Source organism: Canis lupus, chromosome 4 (assembly GCF_011100685.1).
Source record: "Canis lupus familiaris isolate Mischka breed German Shepherd chromosome 4, alternate assembly UU_Cfam_GSD_1.0, whole genome shotgun sequence".
NCBI classification, from domain to species: domain Eukaryota; kingdom Metazoa; phylum Chordata; class Mammalia; order Carnivora; family Canidae; genus Canis; species Canis lupus.
In genome coordinates, this window is record NC_049225.1 from 32,394,140 (window position 1) to 32,420,955 (window position 26,816).

The 26,816-nt window shown below is 39.9% G+C and overlaps 1 protein-coding gene and 1 long non-coding RNA gene across 8 annotated transcripts in view; one reads left to right on the top strand and one right to left on the bottom strand.

Moving 5' to 3' along the window:
* Positions 1-26,816, top strand: part of NRG3 (neuregulin 3) — a 1,041,408-nt gene that overhangs the window by 1,008,595 nt on the left and 5,997 nt on the right. For 4 of the 7 annotated variants that reach the window (XM_038534491.1, XM_038534494.1, XM_038534493.1 and 1 more), the window contains exons 6-8: positions 4,052-4,178; positions 20,376-20,503; positions 24,982-25,155. In XM_038534491.1, coding sequence (XP_038390419.1) covers positions 4,052-4,178; positions 20,376-20,503; positions 24,982-25,155 — 429 coding nt within the window. The remainder of the gene's footprint in view (positions 1-4,051; positions 4,179-20,375; positions 20,504-24,981; positions 25,156-26,816) is intronic. The other 3 variants (XM_038534492.1, XM_038534495.1, XM_038534497.1) reach the window with 1 other exon arrangement.
* On the bottom strand, positions 19,572-23,565 carry LOC102151156. The gene is made up of 3 exons (XR_005358064.1): positions 23,302-23,565; positions 22,840-22,939; positions 19,572-21,004 (listed from the first exon to the last, which is right to left on the bottom strand). It is a non-coding gene; the product is annotated as an uncharacterized LOC102151156 (long non-coding RNA).

Here is a 26,816-nt window from a genome sequence, read left to right on the forward strand (position 1 = left end):
GAGGACCTCTATCTTCAGGGCTGTCAATCTCTCCCTCTCCAGGCAGCACGTGGGCTCTGAGACAAACACCTCCTCCTGGGGCTCAGTGAGGTGTCCGGGTTTAATGGAAACACTGCTCAACATCATTCATTATGGGCGACTCCGACAAGGGAGCCAGGGGATGAACACTAATCAGAATGTTGTCTTTCTGCCTGCCCAGCTGGGACAGGTTTTTATTAAAAATTAAATAAATAAGAAAATGTGGGAATAATAAAGTAATAATAAGAATTGAAACCTTTTCCAAGTGGAGTTCTATTTCTCATTAGAGAGCCAAAGTGTATTTTCTTCTAGCACCATTTCCAGGTGGGGTCTTCCTTTATTTTTCTTAGCCTGAGAGGAAGGCTACACCTTACACCGAGCATCTAATCTATTTAGCTGAAAGTCATGTAAAGTTTTAAAGCACCCTGGCCTATGTTTCTTTCCACTCACTCGTGGACTTTCTAATTCCCATCCCCAGATCTCAGGGATAGCAGCATAGACAGCCGCTATCTTGACGTTTCCTTACTTTCACACATACTATAAAGTTGTTAATGTGTGTATCATTTATTTGACTTCATTTTGCCAAGTCTTCCAGGATTCTGGGGACTCTCCATCACTGGTTTTTAAATAAATGCACTTGAGCCAGTATTCTATATTCTGGGATATACTGTTCCTAGCCAGAGAAAGTCAGGAGTTACCCACAAGCTGACATTCCCTTGGATCATTGATTATTTCAGTTCCTATATTTCCTTAGATCCTGCCACTCTCGTCAATTGTCCTGTGACCCTTACTATGACATGACCTCGCCACAGGGACTATTACAGCACATCGCCAGCAGATGAGAGTTTGAAGGTGGATAGCATGATGAGGTGCAAGTGATCAACACCTTGGATTGAGAGGATTTCCTGAGTTAATTGAACCTCCACAATGCTAAAGGACACGATGAAAGCAATCCTCCTCTCATCACTTCCAATAAGCCCTTATATTCCCATAAGAGGTTAATGGGACTATTAGTTAAGCTATTCAGATCAGGTTGATGGGGCTCATGTGGCAACTCTTCTAGGTTTCTTCTTGCTTTCAACTCATATGGGAAAGAAGTGTGAGGCTGCCTGTAGGAGTCCTTAGTAGACTTCGGAAGGGCAACACAAGTCAGCTCGAAAAAAAAGAATTGGGATAGGACAGGAAATGTTCCAGGAGGCAAAAGCCAGGACAAATAGTGATCATGACTGGGGGGGAAAAAAGCAGAAGAACAAAAAGGAAAACTGGTGCACCCAGTAAAAGTCAGTCCTGACTGACTTCAGCCCAAGCAAAGCCCTTCAAAGATGGGCAGCGGATGCTGTGATTTGCAGCTTCAGTTCTCTTGAGCAGTGAAGATCTTAGTCCTCCAGTGGCTAAAACAAACATGATAAAAGTTGCCTTGCTCTGACCTGAGATAGCCCACCTCCCATGACAGGTCAGTGTGAGGTTCTGAAGCCCAGGCCTCTGCCCGAACCTAGGGGGCAAGGCCGTCCAGCTTCAGAGCGCCCCCATGGGATTTGCAGAGTTCTCCGCTGAGACTGCATTATGTTCCAGTTTCTCCATTGGCCCAGTCCTGCTCCCCTTCCAGTGCCTTCATGGGGGTTGCCTCCCCTGATAAAAACCTCGCATGTGTCTCCCCTGAGTGCCTGCTTCCCCCGGAGCCCGCCTGCCACATTACCCATCACGCCCACCAGTGCACCTGTGATGCCTGATGCTCTCCCACTGACATGTCAGTCCGTTCTGATGAACTGGGCCAGAGAAACTTAACACTCAGTGAACTATAAAATATCACCCCTGACATTGTTAGGCTCGTAGGGTGCCAGTGTGCAGCACCTGTGTCTGCTCTTTCCCAGAGCAGCGGCTCTTTGAGGGACATAATGGAATTGCAACCCGAAGCTTCTCATGTCCTGGTTCCCATCTGCTGGGTGAAGGAGGAAAGAGCAAAAATAGGTGTGTTTGGGATGGGGTCGGGATGATGGAGGAGGAGGCCGGTTCCGAAAAGAGAGCCCATTTATCTCTGGATTATCAGTGAGTCGGGACTTAAGTGCAAAGCCAGGAAAGGAAAGCAAGTTATACAAGGATTTAGGAAATTGCAGTCACACATTTTTACGAGGAAAGTTCCTTTAGCAGTTGGCGTTTCCCAGACACTGAATTATAGAATTACTGAAAAGATAGTTACTGTTCCTACTATCTAATCCTTAGGAGAGTAACGGGGTCCTTCCTCTGTGCCAAGCCCCCTTTTACCACCTCACGATGATTTCCTCGGGTGGAACCTCCTGATAGCCTATTTCCTTCATCAGGGGGATTTTGTGGCTATAATGTGCTTCATAAAATGCTGACAGGATAGATTTATTTTTAACAAAAGGCTACAGATTAGCTGTTAGGAAACAGATAGGTTATTACAACTGGATTAAAGCAACCAAAAGTACTGGGGATAAGAGCTCCCCAAACAATTGAGAAGATATAGGAAATTTTTAAACACACAGAGCTACATCATTGCTGCTGCAAATTCAAAAGAGTTAATGATGCTCAGAGCTCCCAAATCCGGCAGCAGACACTCACGTGCTTGTGGGAGATGCAGTTAACACAATCCTTTATCTCTGAGCCCATGTTCTAATTCCTCTGTAGGATCTGCCCCATTAGCAGTTGGTGCTCACTAGATGTCAAGAGGGGGAGCAGACCAACCCTTTACAGGTGTCCTCACGTTCAGTTCCCACGGCATCCATGGAAGTTAGCTTCTCCAATGAGAATGTATATGATGTTCAAGCAACCCTGGGCACAGATGAGGAAACCGAGGCTCAGGAAGCTTTAGCAAAAACAATCTTTTTGATTTAGGGACTCAAAGCAGACGTGGTGGGTGGCAGACTGGGATTCAAATCCCAGCCCCTCTGATACCCAAGCCCATTCTCAGGAAGAGCTCCCTGCGGAAGCCAGTGCACACGCTCCACCAAAGGCTGTGTCCTTGTCCTTGACAGGGATCTTGTGGGAAGAGGTAAATGTTTGGGGTGGGTGGGATGGTTCTGCAGTGTGTGTGTGTGTGTGTGTGTGTGTGTACGGGCACTGAATCTTCAGCTGGTAGATAATTACTGTAAAGCCCTTGGAAGAGAGCAGTCAATAAGGCAGTGATGCGTTGCCTCCTTCGAGTATAGCCCGTGTGACTTAAACAAAGTCACTCCACATATACAGTCAAGAGCACTTTACTCAGAGTCCAAAATGCAAGAACAGTCTCAGCCTTCCCACTGAAAAGCTGTGGGCATATGGGCAAGTGGTTCGATAGTCCCAAATGGTGCAGGGTATGCAGCCTGATGGGCTGGGTTCAAATTCAGCCCCACCACTGACTAGCGATGTGACTCTGGGGAAATTATTTAACCTCTCTGTGCCTCAGTTTTGTCCTATATTAAATGAGTATATTAAATGAGTAAATTTAAAAAAATGAGTAAATTCTCATCATTGAGAATTATGAAGAATAAGTGAGTTGATACATGGAAAACACTTAAAATGACACTCGACACATAGTAGGAATTCTTGCAGGAGTTAACTATTTTTTATTATTATTTACAAAGTAGAAATAAAAGTCTTTTCATTCAGGGCTAATGGTAACAATAAATGAGCTATTTCTAAATTGAGGAAGAGGAAGTATACACATTATAGATGTATATATGTTTTTCCCACTGATTACTTCAGAGCATTTCTAATTCTTTACAGCTGAGCACTCAGGGTCAGGAACCTCTTGCATCCCTGGGGGCCAGGACAGCGCATCATGCCTCTGTCTGCCTTTGGTGCACCATTGGGTGTGAATACCTGAATGTTGATGGATAAAATCAGCTTCTTTCCAGATCAGAAGTTATCTAATGGGGCTGGTGGATTGAACATGGAGGAAGGATTTTCTTTGTTAACTGAGTTTTCCAGCTTTCAACACATGACAAATACAGATGTTGGGAATGAGTGAACCCCCAAAATATGAGTCGAATAAACTGATGTAACTATTTATGCATTTGTTTGTTTATCTCTGCAGGAAACAAGCTAAACAAATCCAAGAGCAGCTGAAAGAACCACAAAGTGGTAAAAACTACAGCCTCAAGGCATCCAGCACAATGGCAAAGTCAGAGAGCTTGGTGAAGAACCATGTCCAGCTGCAAAGTGTAAGTTACTTGTCTACACATCTCTTCCCACAGCCCACCTCAGGGCTCAGAGGGGATGGGGAGCTGGGAATCAGACTTGTATATATTTTTTTCATTACTTTAGATTTTTCCTTAAATCATCGTGCGATTGTGTGTGTGTGTGCACATGCACATATACAGGATGAAACTGAAAAATTAAACCTCAGCTTTAGATTACCATCTGCAATATAAATCGATCTCTGGAAGCCAAAAGTGCTTCAGTTGTTTTGTTCCGCAATGATTTATTACATTCTTACTCTGTGTGGAAAATTGTGCTGGGCACCAGGGGTATAATGCTCCCTACCTTATGGGAACTTATCTGTGGTAAGAGATACAGACACCAGAAGACAGGGGGTATGTGGCCTGAGATGGATGACATTGCCATTGGTTGAAGAAGGGACCAAAGGGAGGGGGATGAGTGAATGCCTCATCAGGTAGTAAAGGAGCAAAGGATAAAAAGAGTAGGAAAAACAGAAAAATGATGAAGCCATGGAATCCTGAGAATGTATATGATGTTCAAGCAACTCCAAGGTAAGTGGTGTGAGAGATGTCAAAGGTAAGACAGGTGGGAAGGGAGAGTTGTATTGCCAGCGTCAGTGTTTCCTGAGACTGGACCTTGAATAGGTACCAGAACTTGAAATGCAAGCTCTTTGAATCTCACGTTCTTTCTAAAAGTTGTTTTAATCATTTCTGAGATGTATCACAAAACACTTAATTAAAGACAAGCAAATATCATCCAAGACATACTGAAATATTCCTCTCAGGGTAGCAATCCTTTGCCCTCATACAAGATTGCACTTCCGGATTCAGAGACACAAAAGGAAGGAACAAAGGCCATGGTATAAGCGTAGTATTTGAGTATAATAGACAATCACCCAGGACATATTCATGGCCCCCCAAATCACTGGGAATTTATACATCATTTGTGATTCTAAAACATCATTACCCAGAAAGTTGCCATTTGCTATGCATAACAGATGTACTTAGATGTTTAGTGTGGAATTCATAAATCAGAATTGCTTCCCAGCTAAGTTTTGTTCGTCGTGTAATCATAGTTATGTGGGGACTGTTCTTTTCTGTAACAGAAGGAATGCTTTTGCTAATGATTTCTGAGTGTTATCTCACCACCTGAACAGCAGTGCAGTGATGAGGGGTCTCGATGCCTTTGCAGCTGGACCTGCCGAGCATAATCAAAGCCAGCCGCTCGTTAAGGTAGTAAGGACAGATTTTAACCAGTAATGCATTATTGCATTAGAGGAGAAAGTCCAGCACGACCTGAACTGGACTTCAGTTTGTACAGAAGTGATGGCTGCGTTAAAGGGAGAAGGAAGGACTAGGGCCAGGAAGCAGCAGAGTCTTGGAAGAGTCAGAGAAGTGAAAAACCACAGAGCTGGTCGGGCACACGCCAGCTGTGTGTTAGCAGGCGACCAATGGAGCGGAGGGCTCCGCACCTCCACAGACATGGGAAGACAGAGATCCAATCCTTCCTAATTCCATGTCAAGGATTTGGCTTTCAGGTCCCTGAGAAAGAAACCCCTGAGTTGGAGGAGAGACATAGATATCTCAAAATGACCAGGGGCAGTTTATGGTTACAAGCCCCTTTTAAGTAAATGCTCCAAGAAGGGGAGGCCAGGGGCCTTTCCTTGGGGATTGAACAAACTCAATTCTTTTGGAGGCTTTGAGGTTTTTCATTTTTGTTTTTGTTTTTCAGGAAGGCATTTTAAGGAAGGTTAGGGTCATTCTAGACTTGAGCTATTAGAGGCTATTAAGAAAAAGCGGGAGAGACTATATTAGAGTAAACTCAAGTCTTGTAGTGTGGGGATGAGTGAACCAAGTCATTCGTGCAGCAGATCTACGGTTGTTATAGGCCAAAGTTAAGGCCCCGGAGAAAAGAAGGCTCAGGGGAGCCTGTCTAGTGTTGGTTGGAAGAGTCTTAGTCAGTCCCTATGTATTTTACAAGGTTGCAGGCAAAACACACATACAATTTTGTATCCTTTGTTTTCACCAAACGAATGATCAATAGCATTTTCTGTCTGATTTTTGCTCTCCACACAGTCCTTTGGGAGATAGCACAATTGTCCCCAAAGTGGCCACTTTGCCATCCTTACCCCTCCCTCCTCATAGGCATCTCTGTTCTCTCCTCTTGCTTACTCTGAAAGGGATATGAAAATAAATTCCTCACTCCTGTGCTTCCCACCCTTCAATTGGTTGGAATCATTAGGATTCCAATAACAAGAAATTACAAAGTGTAGGGGTTCTGACACTTGGAAGATTTGGAGGCACATTGGATTTTCTTTTCTTTTTCTTTCCCTCTTTTCCCCTTTCCAGCCAAGCCATACCCACATTTTGTATGTTGGCCAGGGAAGCAGAGGTGGGCTCAACTGGGATCATTCCACAGGGCCCTAGATGAAGTATGGAAAAGTGTATTTTCATATTTCTCCTGTTTGGGATAGAGAGAGTAGATATAAGACTTTTTTTTTTTTTTCTAAGTTGGGGTGTGGTCAACTAAGACAATACATTTCAAGGGACCATCATTTTAGGCTGGGCTGGAAGTTCAGGCCAAGAATAGATGGTGAAGAAAGGCATAGAAGGACCCTGAAAAAAGAATGAGGTGCATTCAGGGGACGCATGCATGCTAGCCATAGCATCCTACCTTGGCCAGCTTGGGCCCAAGGGACAGCCTAGCGCGTCCCTTTAACCAGATGAGACTGGAATAAATACATTGCTTTCCCACAGGCACAAACCCATTTCACTGCTAGAAAGCAACATGGGTCACTACCAGCTTTGTTATACTTTTGTCAACATTTATTTTGCTAATTTAATAGAATATGGCATTTTTAGAAATTTTACATTTAACTATTTGAATCTGTTGTAGAGTCTCAGTCCATATATTTCTAGTCAAATGTTCAGTTTGGTCCTGCTGATACTCTTGCTCATACTTTTGTTACAAGACTCAAATCAGAATTTGACTGTAGTGTTTCCTGTCGTATAATATGGGAGAAGACAGTAATGGAGAAGGTGTGTCAATAATACATTGAAGAGGAAGAGAATCTTTTAATAATGTCTGCTTTCCCTCAACATTATGTTTAAGATATGCAAGGAGACATATACAGGACATCCATGCAGCTGGAGGCCAGGTCGCACTGGCCTGAGGGCAACCAGTAATCTGATGTGTGCCTCACAATTTCTGCATGAATCGTGAAGAAAGCAAATGTATGGAAGAAAGTTTGGTAAAGTGGTTTTTCTTTGTAGGTCTGTATCTCTTTTTCTTCTGGCCAGATCTATGAGGACCTACCAACGTCAATGTTAGCAAGCAAACAGTGATAAATGAAATAGAGAACGTTGTAATAGCAAATAACATGTACTGAGTACACACAGAGGATCATGCTAAATGATATGAAGACAGTGCCTGACTTCATCCCAACAACAACTACTCAGTTTACACTCACGATGTGCAGAACAGGGAACTGGGACTCAAAGCTTGAGAAAGTTTCTGTCAGAACAGTTGAGTAGCAGAAAGCCAAACTCATGTCCTTGTAACTCAGTGGGTCAATGGGGGGCAGTGTTGCCCCAGAGAACTTTAGGCAAAGTCTGGTGAGAGACTTTGGGTGTTTACAGGACTTGAGGGGCATCTCTGAACAGAAGGCTCAGAAGTGCTGATACATATTCCACAAGGTACAGGATAGCCACCCCCAACAAAAAATTGTCCTCAAAGGTCAAGAGTAGTGAGGAAATCCAGAGCTCAAGCTCAAGTTGCATAGCATGTCCACTAGGAAACTCTGAGTGTCCAGCATGGGCGTTCTATCGTTATTTCTACAACACAGAAGGTGATGGGTTATCCATGTAGACTCTAGACCTTGGGAGGGAAATTTTCCACTTGCACACCACATCAGGTCTCTATTTTATCTTGGAGTCCAGGTTAACTACTTGAAATTCTTGGCAAATTACAGCATTTAACAAATGAATTGTCTGCGTCTGGCATTCCCTTACGTTCATTAAACATTCATGGGGTAGGGTTTCACTTGACAGTCGTTTAACAAGATGTGAAACACCTCGTCCAGTGAAGCAACATGAGGATCTGAAAACACTTGACTCAGAGGCTGCAGAGCTGGCCGTGCCATAGAAGCATCTAGCGCTTTACCGTCATGTACAAAAGAAGCATTTGTGGCTCAGAGTGATGAACTGACCTCATTTACTGTGTCCTGGGTGACAGAGAAAGCTGGAGTTTGCCTTATAACCTGCAGACTGACACTTCTCAGCCTGATTCAGGGATCAGAGAGAGAAGTCATTGAAGGAGACATGATCTATTCTCTCTTAAGATCAAAAGGAAATATCCATGAGTGAAAAGTAAGGGAATAAAATTACCCTTTCCTACCCTTTTTTTCAAGAATGTCTCAGGAAGGATAGGTTTATGAAAGTAGTAGTCAATGAGGAAGAATTGGAAGATAGTATTTGCCTGCATAAGGGGAGTAGTAAGACTTGAAGACCTAACACCGCCTGGATAATGGGTAGAAAGAAGCATCCATTTATTCTGTACTTATTGAACATGTCTCTGTGCCGGGCTCTGTAGAAAGAGCTTACAGAATACAAAGAAGAGACAGATCCTGACCTCAGGGGGCTCACGGGCCAGTGATAGGAACAAGTATGTAAGCACATACAGCACTTGTTCTGTAACGTAGGTCTGTTAAGTCACGGTGCTATCAGAGAATGGAGAGGGACAGTTGTCTGGGGGACATTGGATCTCACCCACAGTAGATGACATACACACAAAGTCTTGGGAGTGAGGTGGGGTTTGTGGGATAGCCGTAAGGGAGCTGGTCAGGAGAGGTAATTTCTTGATAGCATGAATCAGTGTTAACTTTGAATAATTCTGGTTTAAAACCCGATCTCTTGTTTTACATATCAAATTCTGACTTACTGATTCACTAAAGATCCCCACTATAGATTCTTCTATTCAAATATATACTAAATATTTAGTCAGGACCAGGCACTGCATTAAGGACCAGGGATATGATGATGACCCGAAATGACAACATCATTAATTTCAAGGAGCATATATATGATTCCTGTAGGCCATAGATATTAAACAAATAATCCCACAAACACATCTACCAAGGCCTCCACTTGAGTGAACAGTCTCTTGGACCTTATAGAAGACAGGTCTGGAACTGGCCTGACAGTATAGGAAGAGCAAAGAATGGGGGGTGCCTGGGTGGCTTAGGTTGTGATCCCAGGGTCCTGGGATAGAGCCTTGCATTGGGCTCCCTGGTGGGGGGGGTGCAGAGTCTGCTTCATCTTCTCCCTCTGTTGTTCCCTTTTCTTGTGCTCTCCCTCTCTCTTTCTCTGGCAAATAAATAAATAAAGATAGATAGATAGATAGATAGATAGATAGATAGATAGATAGATAGATGATAGAAAGACTAGAAAAGAGCTTTCTTAAAAGAGGTAATGATGGCATGTGTCCAGTTCCCTGGCTGAAAGGTGCACGTGGTTGTGGGGGGATGGTGGGTGATAAAGGTGGGAGTGAGGAGTTCTTGCTCTATCCACTGCATAGAAAGAGTATCTTGCTTCCACAGAAATGTGTTGAAGTTTGACTCTAATTGGTATAGTTCTTCCTACGTGGGATGTGGTGCAGAAATTCCCAACAGCAACAGTGGTCAAATTATTTTTAATTACTTGCATCAGAAATCATGCTTTAGGGACACCTGGGTGGCTCAGCAGTTGAGCGTCTGCCTTCGGCTCAGGTGTGACCCTGGAGTCCTGGGATCAAGTCCCAAATTGGGCTCCCTGCATGGAGCCTGCTTCTCCCTCTGCCTATGTCTCTACCTCATTCTCTGTCTCTCATGAATAAATAAATAAAATCTTTAAAAAAAAAGAAATCATGCTTTAAAAAATATGCCATAATGACTCATTTCCACCATGCTCTGGGCTCCTAAGTCAGACTTCCAGCAAAGAACATTTTGACACAGACTTAGAGGAGCTGGGAGCAATGCAGAGAGACAGACATTCAGAACCTTTTAAAAATATACCCTGTCCTGCCTTTATTGCCTGGGGTTCCAGGCCCACTGATCATCAGTCTCTCATTGCTCTCCAACCCAGACACACGTTCTTGTGACCTTCTGACTCCCACTGCGTGTATTGGACAGACCTGCAAACAACGTCACTGCTCGACTTCCAGCACGAGCCTACTTCATCTGACAGGTCTCTGGATTTCAGGGCACCATCCACAATGTGTTGGGGGCAAGGCAGGTGACGGTGCGAACAACAGTAGAGGTCCTCAGCACCCAGGAGCACCCACAAGGTGGCCTTTTGGGGAAGCCAGTCAGGATGAGTGCTTCCCCAAGAGGTGACAGTACTGACCAGGGCCTCTGTGGGGTTTTAAAAGGAAATCAAGTCAACTCATGTTGAAAGGACCAGTGTACGGACCATGGCATCTTCTTATTAGGTATTCAGGTGACATGTTGTACATTATACCGAATGAGGTTTTAACAAAACATGTACACGCACACAAAGTCAAAATCTGGGGGGCACCTGGGTGGCTCAGTGGTTGAGCATCTGCCTTTGGCTCAGCACATGACCCCAGGGTCCTGGGATTGAGTCCCACGTCGGGCTCCCTGCATGGAGCCTGCTTCTTCCTCTGCCTGTGCCTCTGCCTCTCTCTCTCTCTCTCTCTCTCTCTCTCTCTTCTGTGTCTCTCATGAGTAAATAAATAAAATATATATTTTTTTAAAGTCAAGATCTGTATGAGTACAAGGAAAGAACATGGCGTCACTACCCTACTTCGTACAGGGTACAGAAATGTTAATGGAAAGGGCCAGACAGGCAGCTTTACTAGAGAGATCATCTCATGGATAAAATTATGGAGACTGTAACTCCTCCCAGGGATGGAAGCGTGTAAATTATGGAAGGAACCATAAGAAATGCTTTCAACATAGAACATAAAAATGTCCAGAGGCCATAATCATGGTCAGTGAAGCTACCTTTAAGGAAGTTTATTGCAGACTGTTCAAATGAGTGGATTCCGCACCTTGAGAACCTGTAGCTGCAAATAAAGAGGCTGAAGTCTGCCTTGAGTCTCGAAATTCCTATGCTTCTTCTGTTTCTGCTTCTCCTCCTTTCCCTTCTTCTCTTTCTTCTGATTATCCTGCCTCTTGTCTTGGGTATGAATCTTTTGTTTTTCTTTAAACTCTCTTATTTTTTATTTGTTTTTTTTTTAAATAGACTTTATTTTTTTTTAAAGTCAGTCTGGGATTTACAAAAAAGTTGCAAACATAGTACGGTGAGTTCCCATATCCACTCTACTCAGTTTTTCCCGTTAGCCTCGTACATTGACATGGTACGTTTGTAAAAGTCAATGAGCCCATAGAGATGCCTTGGGCACCTTCAGTTTTAACTTCATTGTTTCTGTTCCAGGATTTCATCCAGGAAACCACAATGACAGTTGGTTGTCATTTATCCTCTTGGCTGTGGCCGTTTGTCCGATTTTCCTCATTTTAGTGGCTTGGACAGTATTCAGGAGTAGTGGTCAAGTATTGAGTAGGATGCTCTTCTACTGGAATTAGTTTCATGTTTTTCTCACGATTAGGTTGGAGTAATGGGATTTGGGGAGAGACAACAGAGATAAAGTGCCAAGTTTTTGTTGAGTACATCCTTGCTTCTAGGAACTCTCAGCAGACAGATCAAAGATATATCTATCAACCAGGCAGTGCTTATGTGTGCCTTTAGTTTACAGATTCCACTCCTTTCCAAAGTTCCTTAGGACAGTGTGCCCTGATCCCCACCTCACACTTAATGTTCTTTCATATATTTGTAGTACAGTTAGTTTTCCTTAGCAGAATTTGTATTCCTTCCTGGGATCTCCAGATCTCCTAAATGATACTTATTTTGTTAATATATAATAGGGTAATTAGGTTTACCTATTTCCACTTGCATGAACTGTGACATGTATCTTTTAAAAACTTGGTTTCTTTCAACTAGTATATCAAATTTGAGGTCATACGGTTATTCACAGTCTTCCTTTATTAACCTTTTCCGGACCATGGGATTAGTAGTGATGGTCTCTTTCGTTTCTCTTATTGATAATCTTTTCTCTTCTTTTTTTTCTGGGTTAACCTGACCAGAGATTTATTGATGTTCCTGATCACCTCAAAGCATCAGCTTTGCTTTTGTTGATTTTCTCTATTCTTTAACTATTTTTAAAAGATTTTATTTATTTTTTTTTAATTTTTTTTTAATTTTTATTTATTTATGATAGTCACACAGAGAGAGAGAGAGAGAGGCAGAGACATAGGCAGAGGGAGAAGCAGGCTCCATGCACCGGGAGCCCGACGTGGGATTCGATCCCGGGTCTCCAGGATGGCACCCTGGGCCAAAGGCCAGCGCTAAACCGCTGCGCCACCCAGGGATCCCCTAAAAGATTTGATTTATTTATTCATGAGAAACACACACAGAGAGAGGCAGAGACATGAGCAGAGGGAGAAGCAGGCTCCTCGCAGGGAGCCCGATGTGGGACTCAATCCCAGGACCCAGGGATCACCACCTGAGCCAAAGGCAGATGCTCAACCACAGAGCCACCCAGGCATTCCTCTTTTCCTGTTTTCAATCTTAGTAATTTATTCTCTTTTATTATTTCTTTTCTGTATGTTTTGGGTTTAAATTACTCATCTTTTACTCGTTTTCTAAGGTGGAAATTCAGATTACTGACTTTAGATATTTCTTCTTTTCAATTATAAGAACTTAATGCTGTAAATTCATCTTTAATCACTGCTTTCATTACCTTCCACAAATTTTGATAAGTTGTATTTTCATTTAGTTAAAAATATTTTTAAATGTCTCTTGTGATTTTTTCTTTGACCTTTCTGGTATTTACAAATATGTTATTTACTCTCCAGATAGCTTTGGATTTTCCAACTATCTTTTTCTTATTGATTTCTAGTTTGATTTCAAAATGGTCTAAGAATATGCTATTAATGATTTAGACCTTTAAAAAATTTCTTAAGAAAGGGTGCTTGGCTGGCTCAGTCAGTAGAACACGTGATTCTTGATCTCAGGGTTCTGAGTTTGAGCCCTATGTTGAGTGTAGAGATTACTTAAAAATAAAAAATCTTTAAAAACTTTCTTAAGATGCATTTTATGGCCAAGAATGTGATTTATCTTGATGAATGTTCTATGTGAGCTAAAATAAAAATGTGTATGGTGCCTTAGTGGCTCAGTTTAAGCATCTGCCTCCGGCTCAGACAGGATCGCAGGGTCCTGGGATCAAGCCTACGTAGGGCTCCTTCCTCGGTGGGGAGTCAGCTTCTCCCTCTGCCGCTCCCACTCCTCCTCTCGTGCTCTCTCTCTCTCAAATAAATAAATAAGATCTTTTAAAAATGTATAGTCTGCCATTTTAGAAGAAATATTTTAGGATTATTGCTTAGATGCTGGTGATTGAAAGTGCTATACAAACCAACTATATCCTCAATAATTTCCTGGCTGATGAATCTGTCAGTTACTGATAGGTGGGTGTTGAACTCCCCAAGTATAATAGTGGATTTGTCTATTTCTCCTTGAGGTTCCTTTGGCTTTTGCCTTATGTATTTTGATGCTCTGTTGCTAGGTACATAAATGTTAAGAACTGTTTTATCTTCTTGGGGAGTTAGCCCCTTATCATTAAGTTAGTGATACTTTTTAAACCATTCTTTGTCCCTAAAACTTATCCTTCTTCTGAAATCTGCTTTGGCTGAAATTATTACACCTACTCTAGCTTTCTTTTGATCAGTGCTAGCATGATATATTTTTACCTACTTTATTACTTTTATTCTATCGCTGTCTTTATATTTAAAGTGGGTTTCTTGTAGACAGCATATAGTTGGGTTCTGTTTTCTCATACCTGCTGATAATCTGTTTTTTTTTAATTGGTGTATTTAGACCATTCATATTTAAAGTGACTAATGATATTGTTCAATTAATGTCTTCTATATTTATAACTGTTTTCGATTCTTTGTACCTGTTCTTTGTTTCTTTTGTTCTTTTCTATTTCTTCTTTCTCTGGTTTTAATTATTTAGTATGCTTCCATTTTTTTCCTCCTTTTCTAACATACCCATTATACTTCTTTTTATACTTTTTTAGTTACCCAAGACTTTACAATATATATTTACAATTAATCTAAGTCCACTTTCTTTTTTTTTTTTTTTTTTTTTTTTTTTTTTAATTTTTATTTATTTATGATAGTCTCACAGAGAGAGAGAGAGAGGCAGAGACACAGGCAGAGGGAGAAGCAGGCTCCATGCACCGGGAGCCCGATGTGGGATTCGATCCCGGGTCTCCAGGATCGCGCCCTGGGCCAAAGGCAGGCGCCAAACCGCTGCGCCACCCAGGGATCCCCTAAGTCCACTTTCAAATAACACTTTACCCCTTTATGGCTAGTCCAGGTATTTTATATCTGAGTATTCCCTTTCTTTCTCCTGTTCTTTATAAAATTGCTTTCAATAATTTAAGTTGTGTATATACTATATCCAGAATACATTATTAGTTTGAATAAACTTTTTTCTACTTGATCTATTAATAAGAAGAAAAATGAACTATTTTAATTTACTTTTACTTATTACTTCCCTGGTATTTTTTCTTCTTTATGTAGATCTGAGTTTCTAACCTAAATCATTTTGTTTCTCCTTTAAGAGCTTCTCTTAAAATTTCTTGCAGGATAGGTCTGCTGGTGATGATCCTATTTTTTGTGTGTGTTTGTTTGTTGCTTAGTCTAAGAAAGTCTTTTATTCCTCCTTTATTTTTGAAGGATAATTTAACCAGAGATATATTTTCAGTTTGATGTTTGTTTTTCTTTTAACACTTTAAATATTTTACTCTTATCTTTTCTTGTTTGCATGATTTCTAGGTAGAATTCCACTATATTTGTTCATCTTTTTCTTCTATAAGCAGGTTTTTATTTTTTTGGTTTTGTTTTCAGCATTCTATTTGTTTTTGTGTTATTTTATTCTTTACTTCTCTTTTCCTTTTTTAAAAGTACAGTTTGAATATGATATGCTGTCATGTAGTTTTTTTGGTATTTAACCTTTATGGTGTTTTGGTATTCTGTGAGCTTCCTGTATCTATGTTTTGGTGTCTATCAATAATTTTGAAAAGTTCTCCATCACTGTTGCTTCAAATATTTCCCCTGCTCCATTTCTTTCTTCTCCTTCAATAACTCCAATTATGCATATATTTTACCATTTGAAATTGTTCAGCAGTTTTTCAATATTATCATTCAGTTTTTTCCTTTTCTTTTTAAAATATATTGTTTTTGTTTTGTGTTTCGTGTCAGGAAGTTTTTATCCACTAATACTCGAGGTCCTTGATTCTTTTCTTGGCTGTGTCCAATCTAATGATGAGCCTATCAAGTGCATTCATCATGTATGTTACAGTATTTTTATTTCTAGATTTACTTTTGAGTATTTCTTAGAGTTCCTATCTCTCTACTTATGCTTGCATGTATATATTCTAGTATGCCTCATAATTTTTTTAAAGGTAGACATGATATACTGGGTAATCCTGAGATAACAGATGTTTAATGTAGGTTTTATGTTAATCTGGCTAGCAGTTGGGTTTCATTTAATGTTTGCTATAGCTGTAGATGCCAGGAGCTTTAAAATCCACTAGTGTCTTTTGTTTGTTTGTTTGTCTTGTTGTTTTTCCCCCCTTACTTGAGACAAGAAGGCTACAAGAAGGTAGAGTCAGGAAAAAGCTCTTTCCTCATGTAAGATAATGCTCCAATAAGATCTTTTTTCACTGAGAAGTAAGCATTTCAAAATGGTTAATTTCCCACTTATGTCAGAAACATGAGATTATTCTTTTGTTCTTTGTTGTGAGCATCTTGCATGGTTCCTGAAGGTAAAAACCCATGAAAGTGGAGGGAAGGGGGCACAAAAAACTGCAGTTCTTATTTTATTCTTACAATTAAATTCCAGTTTACAGTTCTGACAAATAAAGAGCTTGAAATTGTCATTCCTGTCCTTACAATAAGAAAATAAGCTGAATAAACTAGAAATCAATGGCTGTTCTTATATCCATCCAATAATGGAGGTTGCAGGGCAAACTACCACTCTGAAACCTGGAAAGACAATACAATACAAGAATCATAGTCAATATCAGATTACACATACAGATTATAGCCACTTATTAAAATTACTCTTGGGAGCTCCTGGGTGGCTCAGTCCATTAAGCATCTGCCTTCAGCTCAGGTCATGATCCCAGGGTCATGGGATCCAGTGCTGATTCAGGCTCTTTGCTCAGCAGAAGTCTGCTTCTCCCTCTGTCCCTCTCCCTCCCCCTGCTTATGTTCTCTCTCTCTTTCTCAAATGAATAAATACATAAATAAAATATTTTTTAAATGTTTAAATGTTTACAAAATTACTACTGAAGTGTTCTTACCCATTTATGGTTCTGCTATAGGTAAGCTGATCTTGACTCTGGTTCTTGTCTCTTCAGGTTTCAGAGTGGTGGTTTGCCCTGCAACCTCCATTATTAGATATAAGAACAGCCATTAATTTTCTATTTGTTCAGCTTTTTTCTTATTGTAAGGACAGGAATGACAATTTTAAGCTCTTTGTCAGAACTGGAAACTGGAAAATATCTCTAAATTCATTTGAACCAACGTGGAATATTAGTTTGAAGGATTACCAAATTATTCATATATTTTTAGTGTTCCCACATGTCTCAACCAACCTTGCATAGGAATATGGCAATTTAAACCCGAATCTCATATTAAATGCAGCCACTGAAATGAAAATAATTCTCATAAAGTCTGTGAGATAGAGGAGAAATACTAAATAATAAATTTTGAAAATAAATTTGTGTATATTGACCAAAATAGTACAATTAAAAGCAACTGTATAACAACAATACAAGCATTTGAAAGAAAAGATTTAGAATACAATATCTACAAAAGACACTATGAATAAGTAGACCAAATAAGAGGTTGATTCTATTCGAAACTTTCATCTAAGATTTTAAACAAAGCCTTTGGCTTTCAAAATGAAGTCTCATTCAAAGCAAAAGCTATATGCACCTCATATGTTTATTTCAGCAGTATTTAAAATAACCAAATTATGGAGGCAGCCCATGTCCATTGATAGATGAAAGAATATATATATATATATATATATATATATATATGTGTATATATATATACACACAATATATATATATCAATAAATACACTTTATACATACAAAAATGTATATATACACACACACATACACGCTGGAATATCATTCAGTCACAAAACAGAATGAAATCTTGCCATCTACAACAACATGGATGGAGCTAGAGAGTATAATGCTAAGTGAAATAAGTCAAAGGAAGACAAATAGCATATAATTTTACTCATATGTGGAATTTAAGAAACAAAACAAATGAACAAAGGGGAAAAAAAAAAGACAAACCAAAAACAAGACTCTTAACTATAGAGAACAAAAACAGATGGTTACCAAAGAGGAGGTGGGTAAGGGGGTAGGTGAAACAGGTGATGGGGATTAACAGCATACATATCTTGATGAGCACTGAATAATGCATGGAACTGTTGGATACTAAATTGTATGCAGGAAACTAATATAACACTCTAACTACACGAGAATTAAGATAAAATAAAAATAAAAACTGATTGGCACCTCCTTCCCTCCCCCAAAAAAAGCAGAAACTCTGAACTAATGGCCCCAACACATAATTAGGCTAGAACATACACTGTTTGACATACACTGCTAGAAAAAAATGAATGGCTTGCTGACTTTTAATGGTTCAATAATTTCTTTAGAAAATCTAGATGCTCCAGAAACACTTGGCTGATGTTGCCCCCATAAACCTCTGCAAGAACAGAGACTTACCTCCTCCCATTTGCCATAGATGTCTCTAGATCATCTCACTTGTTTCTGTAGCTGAGCATTTCAGGCATCCAAGTTTGTCTTCTAAACCAATTATTAGAAGCTGGGATTAAAAAACAAACCAAAAAAAACCCTACTTGGTCTTTTATAGAATCTGAAGTTCAGATAGAAAGTCAGAATATTATATTCGTCACAAATCCATTCAATGCACTTTTCCCATGGATGGTTTGTAGTAGTAATTAATTAGTCAATAAAACAGTACACATGAAGATATTTACATCATATTTTGGATCTTTGTAGTTTTGGATTATTGAAAATAGCCACCTTTTCCAAATTATCTCCATATCTTCTTTTTTGTTCTGTGTCAATTTACTCCATTTTGCAAAATGTCTGACCTCTTTACTGAGTCCATTTTGTAGAATTGAGATTATAATTCAAGACAAGGTTATTACTGCCACTCTGTGGTTTATTTTGGAAGTACTTAAGAAGAAAACATTAGAGATTGCTATCTTAAGGTCAGTTACATAACCTTGACATTTTGCCTAGGCTTAATAACCCATAGCCACTGATATACTCTTCTTCAAGGATAATATCCAGTTAATAGTTTATTTTCTTTCTTTCTTTTTTCTAATCTACATCCTGTGTGGTTGCATGGGAAACATACAGACACACAAACACACACACAGAAATATATATGTATGCGTACATACAAAATCTATATGTGTGTATATGTATACATAAAGCTAAATATATGTATATACACATAGACACACAATACATGTATATGTACTGCATTTTCCTTATTTATGAAATTGATTCATATTATGAAGACTTTTTGTACCTTGATTTTATTTTTTTTTTCAGTGGTTGCATGGGTTTTCTTTGTGGATATTTATTGTGTCCAGTTGTTTTTGTTTTTTTGTTTTGTTCTTAAAAATTGTACCACTGGCATACTCTCATGATGATATTCTGAATTTTTACAATCATATTAATGAAGGAAAGTCCTAGAAGTAACATTCTGTATTGAGGAGTGTGTATATTTAACATTTGGAACATATTAGCAATTCATACCCCAACATATTAGCAGCAGTTCTACTTTTCTTGAATCTGTACCTTTACCAGACCTTAAAATTTACTTTTCTCTATTATGATTTTTATCATTTTACAAGGAGTGCAGATGTACAGCTTTTCATATGTATATTACATCTCTGTCTTCATTGTTCTGTGAAATTCTTTTTCATACGTTAGATATGAATGTCCAAATTTCAAACTTTTCTCTGGATTGGTTAGCATTCTAAAAATGTCATCTTATTTTTTTTTCCTTTTAAGAAGAAAGGTTTTTTTAAAAAAGATTGATTGATTGATTGATTGATTGATTGAAGCATAAGAGAGAGAACAAAAGCACAAGCTGGGGGAGAGGGAGAGGGAAAAGCAAGGTTCCCTGCTGAGCAGGGATCCCAGTGCGGGACTCGATTCTAGAACCCTGGGATCAGGACGTGAGCCAAAGTCAGAACTTAACCAACTGAGCCACCTAGCCCCTAAAAATGTCATTTCTGAGGGTATTTTTTATCTGGAATTTCTGGAAGAGGAACCTGCTAGCCCTTGCTGCCTCTTCAAGAGCTGTGTGTCCAGGGAATATTAAAGTTGACAACTTGCTGCCTGGTTGAGATGCCCTGTGATATTTCCCTTGGGGCAAAGGTTTTCTTAAGGGGTCATCTCTATAGATTTTCCCAAAGGCTCCTGAACTTCATAAGATATCATAGTCAAAGGTGAGACCAAAGCTTACTAACTATAAAGAGTGAAATGCTCATAAATTTCTCTTGTTAAACCCAGTAATTACTTGGCAAAGGCTGAAGGAATGGTGGAGAGCCAAGGGCAGGTACTCTGAATCAATATCCTTGTAATTCTGAGAATGTTCTGAGGTTCATCCAATCATTCTTTATTGAATCCCTACTATTTGTAGTTCGGCTACTGATTAATTTCTTGTGTGCATAAAATGTCTATTGAATAAAAAAAAACATTTGTGTTTTTGCCTGTCAGGCACAGTGTGCCATGGATATATATTGAAACAAGAAGATATACTTAAAATTCTAAAGTGAAGAACCGTCCTAGATGGATCTTATCTAAGCAGAGAGAGTTTGGGGGGAGGTTGGAGACCATTGGTGTGTGGGAAATGGGTTACAAATGATGTCTCTATTGTTCTGCTGATCCGGTGGACAAATTACTGGCAAGTGTTCAGTAACCTTTCAATATCTAGCTATAGTGTTACAGGCCGTCCTCTCATAACGTCCTCCAGCTCAACTCTGTGCATGTGGTTTCCCACAGTACTCAAAGGCGGAAAGGCATCCTGTGACTGCATTGGAGAAAATGATGGAGTCAAGTTTTGCCGGCCCCCAGTCATTCCCAGAGGTCCCTTCTCCTGACAGAGGAAACCAGTCTGTCAAACACCACAGGTACAGGTAGCTGCTCATGGTGGGCATGGGCACGTTCACACTGTGTATAAGGCTGGGCAACACGTGCCAACGGATGGCAACCTGGTTCGGGAGAGATGATTGTTCTTGCTCCCCCTATAGTTCTCCATGGAGTGGACACTCAAGCAGCTCACAGCAAGTCAACCAAAGATAACAGCAGGCAGCAATGCCCCTGTAGGAAGCCTGAAGGAACTAACAACACCCATCAAAGCTTCAGACACAGACCAGTGAAGGAAACAATTGCATTCTGAAAAGCTATTAAAAATATGATTTTTCCTAGCCTGCCTTATCACCGTCTGCAAATTTAATGACTAATTCTTCCCTAGGCAGTTGATGTGACATGCTCCAGGTCTTCCAACATGGTTCTTACACACACAAAAAAAAACTTTTCAGAGGGAGGAAGCTCGGCAGGTCTTCTTGGGTTTATAGGATCTGTCATCTGGGGTGGCACTCTTTTGCAGGCTGACCATATGAATTGGCTCTCTGGGGGAGAAAGCCAAAAAAATAAGGTTATCTTCCAAATGTCCTAACATTCTGAAGCCAAGCAAGGTCTTCAGTATCATCAAGTCGCATGCTACATTTCTTATACAGGAATCGGAAACTCCAAAAATGCACTCTTTGTTCTAAACCAAGTGCCAAAATTTGGGACTGATGCTATGTCTATGCGCATCTGAATGTAATACTCTCAATCTTTGTGGAAGTGGTGCAGTGATTTAAGCATCCTTTTCTTAGGGAGAAGTACAGTATTTCTAAATTTTATAAATATATATATATTTATATATATAAAAAGATCAAAATTCAAAGAAAAGGATAAGGTACAAAATAGTAGTTGTCACTTATTGTGGTGAGCATTGAGTAATGTATAGAATCATAGAATCTTTATGTTGTATCCTTGAAACTAACATAACATTGCAGATTAGCTATACTTTAAAAAAAAAAAAAAAACAACCCAGTTGTTCCCAACAGTGACAGATAAATATTGCTGACCCTTGGTTTTCACATATCTAGGCAATGTTTTGAAAACGTCCATGACAGAAACATGCATTATACAAGGAAACTACCTTCTTCCTCTACTCTAAATCCCTAAAAAAAGGATTTCCTTGATGCTGGCCACATTTACTGGGAGCTTTTCAGTCTGTCTCAATACTAAACCTCATTATTGGATGATTTTTTTTTCACATTCTACGTGAGTAGAGACTGAGATACCAAAAATTTGTTAAGTTTTTTTAAATAGGTTTAAATATTTCCAACTTGGAATTGAAATATGTTTGCCTATTGGATTCTTGCTTTAGTTATGAACTATAAGCTTTGGTTTATATCAATTGAGGCATTTACAGATATTTCCCTGTTAAGAAAGCATTTTAGTTCCTGGATCTAATGGAAGTTATTTAATTAGGAAAATACGTCTAAGATTACTAGCCTTTTATAAGACGGATATTTTCTCCAAAACCACATTTTCTCCTGCTGATTATAACACATGTTGAGGTGGTGTCCCATCCAGTCAGGTAAAATAATTCTGTATAATGTTACCCTAGGACTATATTATGCCATCAATATCTTAAAGTTGTAAATAAAAAAAGAATTGCAGTTTCTAATGTATTTAAGCTGCAAATACCCTACTACTCCTAGTTGGTTGACTTACCCCTGTCTTAATCTTGGCTTCAACTGGGTTTCCAGGAACCACTCACAAATTAAATAAGGGCGTCTTTAAGAGATCTGCCTTTCTGTTTGGTTCAATGACAATACAGTATTAGTTGGCATACATTGTGTCCCGATAGATAGGCAAGGGTTGATTTACAAAGCACTTTTAGAACTTTGTAAATTATAGTTCAATATATCATAGCTTTTGTTTTGTAAAACATGCAGTAGACTTAAATGTTTTCATGATTGATAACCTGGTCACTGATTTATATATCCTGCAAACTGCTCCATAACTTCCCGAATGCCACTGGGTTAGAAGGCTTGAATAGTTGATTGATCAATAGGCACAGAACTGTTTTGTTTTGTTTTTTAAGATAGGTCACTAGTTCATCGTGGAAGCTTTTGTGGTTGTGACAGTTTGGCCAGCTATGAATAATTAATTTCTCTTTGTGCACTGCAAACATGACTTATTTGGATAACTCATTATAACAAAGCTATGAATTCAAAGCCATTATTTCTCATGTGTAGTTCAAAGGGGGAAAAAATCCTCTTTCTTTTTAAAGAAAAATCTACTACGTCACACTTATTACATTACATTTTAGCAACATAACTCTCCTACAGACAGCATATATGTGGGGTTTTTAGAGTGAAATAAGACCAGGGTTGTCAGTGATTACCTGGAGCCTTTGAGTTGTCAGGTGTAGCGGAGGAACCAGGGCAACCCTACTACGTGCCAAGCTCCATGCATAATTTCTCTCTTTTAGCCCCATAGCCGTCCTATGAAAATACTTAACCATGATGCCAAGACCTTTCTTTGGCACCTCTCCTACTCATATTTAGTCTTTACCTTTTTTCTGCCTTGCCCTGTGCACTGAAAGAGAAGAAGGCTCTCTCTTGTCTGCTGTCAGTACAAGGCACGGGCAGGAGATGGAAGGCTGGGAGGAGACTGAAGCCCTGGCCTGTCTGCCCCCTCCCTCCCTGCTTGCCTCAGCTGTGTCCCTTGTCCTTCTTCCTGGGACCACAGTGCCTGACAGTGGTCCTTTCCTTACAACTCCCCTTCTCTCTCCATTCTAGTAGCTTCCCCCCACCCCTTGTCCCTTCAGATACAGGGACAGAAACAGCTCCCTATTGTTACTTACCCTGACATACAGTAGTGCCCCATGCTGACTTTTTTTTTCCCCTCAAACACTGAAGACACCTTTGTAAATAGTAAAATCTTCCCAGTGACCTAAATTAGAATACCATCTCTTTCCCTTCAGGACTCTGACTGATAGAAATACTTCCCTCAGTGTCATGCTGTTAGTAATGTACAGGCCTGAGATGCACCCCCACATGCAGCTAATTCTAAGCCTGAGTACCCCCCACAGACTCCATAATAGCTCCTAAATAATACAGATAGAAGCTAGAAGGGAGGGGGGAGGGAATAGCTATTAGAACTCTTTAAACTTGTTGCCTTGGTGACCTAACTAGAGGTCGCATGTTGTCAACATACGGGAAACATTATGATAAAGAAAAAGGTATAATATTGCAGCATATGACCTCGTGTTTGCACAAACTCAGGAAGTTAATGTTGGCTCGAAGAAGGTAAAATGTGATCGTTCACTTTGCCCAAACCAGGAACGTGTCTACTGACACGCAAATGTCAGGTTCTCAAACTCTGATCTTAAATAATATTTGAGATGTTTTGTTTTATATCTACTAAGCAGAAATAACAGTAATGTTGCCAGGGAGAAAGTTACTGAACTCCAAATAATGTAGTGATGTGGGTACAATTACTTTGGGAGACTGGTCCCTTTAGAACTTGGTAGGTCTGCTGAAATTCTGGAAATGTTTTTCCTCTTTCTCTGTATGGCTTCATTGGTATTTTTAGAGTTAAGTGAGAACACAGCAAAAGATTCTAACTTCACCTGTTATCTGAACACTGCAGGGCAAGTTTGGTCACTTAAACCTGCATCCCATGGAAGGTCTATGTAAGAACAGAGTTCTCCTTACTGGTCCCCATGGCTGTAGGGTACATTCAGTGGGGTGGAGATGGAAATGGGTATGGAATAGTTAACAGGTCAAATTAGCAACTGATTATTATCGTCTAGTCCTTTGGCTTAGCATATTCTATGTAGGAATCCCAATCTCACCTCAGATATATCCCATTTATGCCTTTTGCCCTCTGATGGCATCTGAAAAATATGGTTATTTGGGTATTTGGATGTTTGAGTCAAATAAAATATGCAATCAGATGTTTATGAAAAGCAAATTCAAATGGAAACCTATGTAGTTTCTCAAAACTGATGAAAGTTTGAGATAGTGAACTGAGAATTTAGCACCTGTGTTAAGGAGAGAATGCCAACTCAAATGAGGTTTATTTATTCTACGCTAACATACGTGAACTCTTCCGCCACGAATCTCTTCAGAGTTTCTGTTTTAGTTTTTATCAGTGTCTAATAACAAAGCTATTTTTAAAATTTTTATTAGAGAGATAACTCCTCTATCCTGGAAGATAAGGGTCATGGAGAATCAGGAGCTTGGGAATCCTTAAGCCCACTTCTTATCTTTGGCTGGGAAGCTGCGATGGTTTCAGTCCATTGTGCTCCAAACTAGAGAGAGAGCCAGAAACATGGCAACTTCTCGGTCTCAGTACCTGCCTGCAAAGGTGAATGGATTCGACAACTTCTGGTCTCCTCCGAGCAGCTATTCTACGGTTAGGGATGGAGGGCCCAACCTAGAACGTTCAGTACCTGAAGTGAAAAGGCAGTGTTTGAAGTGTAAGCAGCCACATATAAGGTTCTTGCTAGGATCAATCTGTTGGTTTTCTTTCATCCCAGCAGGAGTCTCTCCTCTTGCTGCAGCCCAGGGCAAAGGAGTGGTATGCTCCATAGGAATACCTTCAGGAGAACACCCCCCTCGCCCCGAAGTAGGCTGGGTGGCATCGTGGGACCAGCGTATCAGCAACTTGAGGAATCCAGGATCCCAGACCAGGATACGATACCTTGTCAAGGGTAGGTCTTAAAAGCGATGGAATTTAGGGAGGGTGTCATTAATGCTCCAAGTTTAAATTGAGATGTAATGTTCCTGGGGGTTTGGTTCATTGATTTTTGCCATTAATAGTCTGTTTATGCTTACTTCCATCTCTGTTCCACAAAAGGTAGACTAACTTAAAAGAATGGAGATAATGAAAATAGGCATTATGGAAATGTTAGAAAAATAACACTAGAGAGTAAGTAAGTGTGTACATTTATCTAGGCAGTATGTTATATGGTTGTTAAAGCTACTGGGAATTTGTCTTTTTTTTTTTTTAATTTCTTAAGAGGACTAACGTATTCCTTCATTCTTGGGTTTGAAAAGAAAATTACTCAATTTTCTAATCAACATTGTGGGCAATACCCTCCACAGTAACCTGTAATGTATTTATATATAGTATCTGCTTCTGTCCTGGGTGTTCTTGAATGTGTCTAGTCAATGTTGACAGCATATTGTCAAAGTACAACTTGCTGACAGATCTTCAGGTTCATTTATGGTGTAGGGGTGGAAAGATGGGCTTTGGACACCAGGGCTGCCGTTCATTCTTGCAGGACAAAAGGTGCCCTTTCCTCCCACCAGACACAGACCCTCCTGGGCCCCATGGCATAGTGAGTGGAGTAAGATGAATTTTAGCCCCCATTCACCTAATTGGCATAAATTGCCCAGTAAAACATGGTAGCCCTTACTTCAGTGGACTGGATTTTAAATCTCATCTTTGAAAAAATTTTATCTTCTGAACTTAAATTTTCTCATGTATAAATTAGGCAAAATAATACCACCTTCCTAAGGGTCGTTGGGCAGATTTTTAAAAATTATAAAATAAATTGTATTTATACAGGCTTGTACCTGACACGTAGTAAGCAGAGAAGTAGTCTGGAGGAACTGTTTACTGTCCCAGGAACTATTGTCACAGGAACTGTCAGAGAACTATTAATTTCAAGAGCAATGCAGTCAAGGTTTACTCCAGAAATTTCCAAAATCAGTTCCTTCATCCAAGCCAGGTTCTTGTTGCATCTGCTTTTTTATCACTCTGGATAAGGCAGGCCCAGTTCCTATGCTGCTTTGGCCTGGATGATCCTTCCAGACTGTACCAAACTAAGGGCCAAAGCAGATAGGAGACATCTATCTCAGAGCCTTACCTTTTCCGTTTCTTCTTGGCAAGATACATATACAGCAGTGCCTCCTCCTCTGACAAAACTCAGCAGTAGATTTTGTTAGAAAGACATTTGTAATTTTGAAGCAATTCCAAAAGGAGTGTAAAATACCTTTGGTACAGACCTGGGGTGACAGTTTGCAAATTCAACATAACAGCCAAGTTCTCCAAAACGCATAATGCAAATCAAGAAGCAGTTTGCACTTCTCTTTGCATTATATCTAGAAAAGGGGCTTGCATTTAGCCCCAGATTATAATTAATCACGTTTCATAATGACTTTCCTCTTAAAACACTAAGCACTGACCGTGATTCTTAAATCACTAATAATGTCTGTTACTTAGGAATATATATATGGGTGAGAATGAGTGAGGAGAAATCAAGTTCAGAGATTCTGTGAGTGGGGAGAGAACCCAGCCCATGCTCTCTTTTCATTGGTCACCATTATGGAGCTCATCCCCAATGTCCCAGGTAGAGGGTTGCTCTGA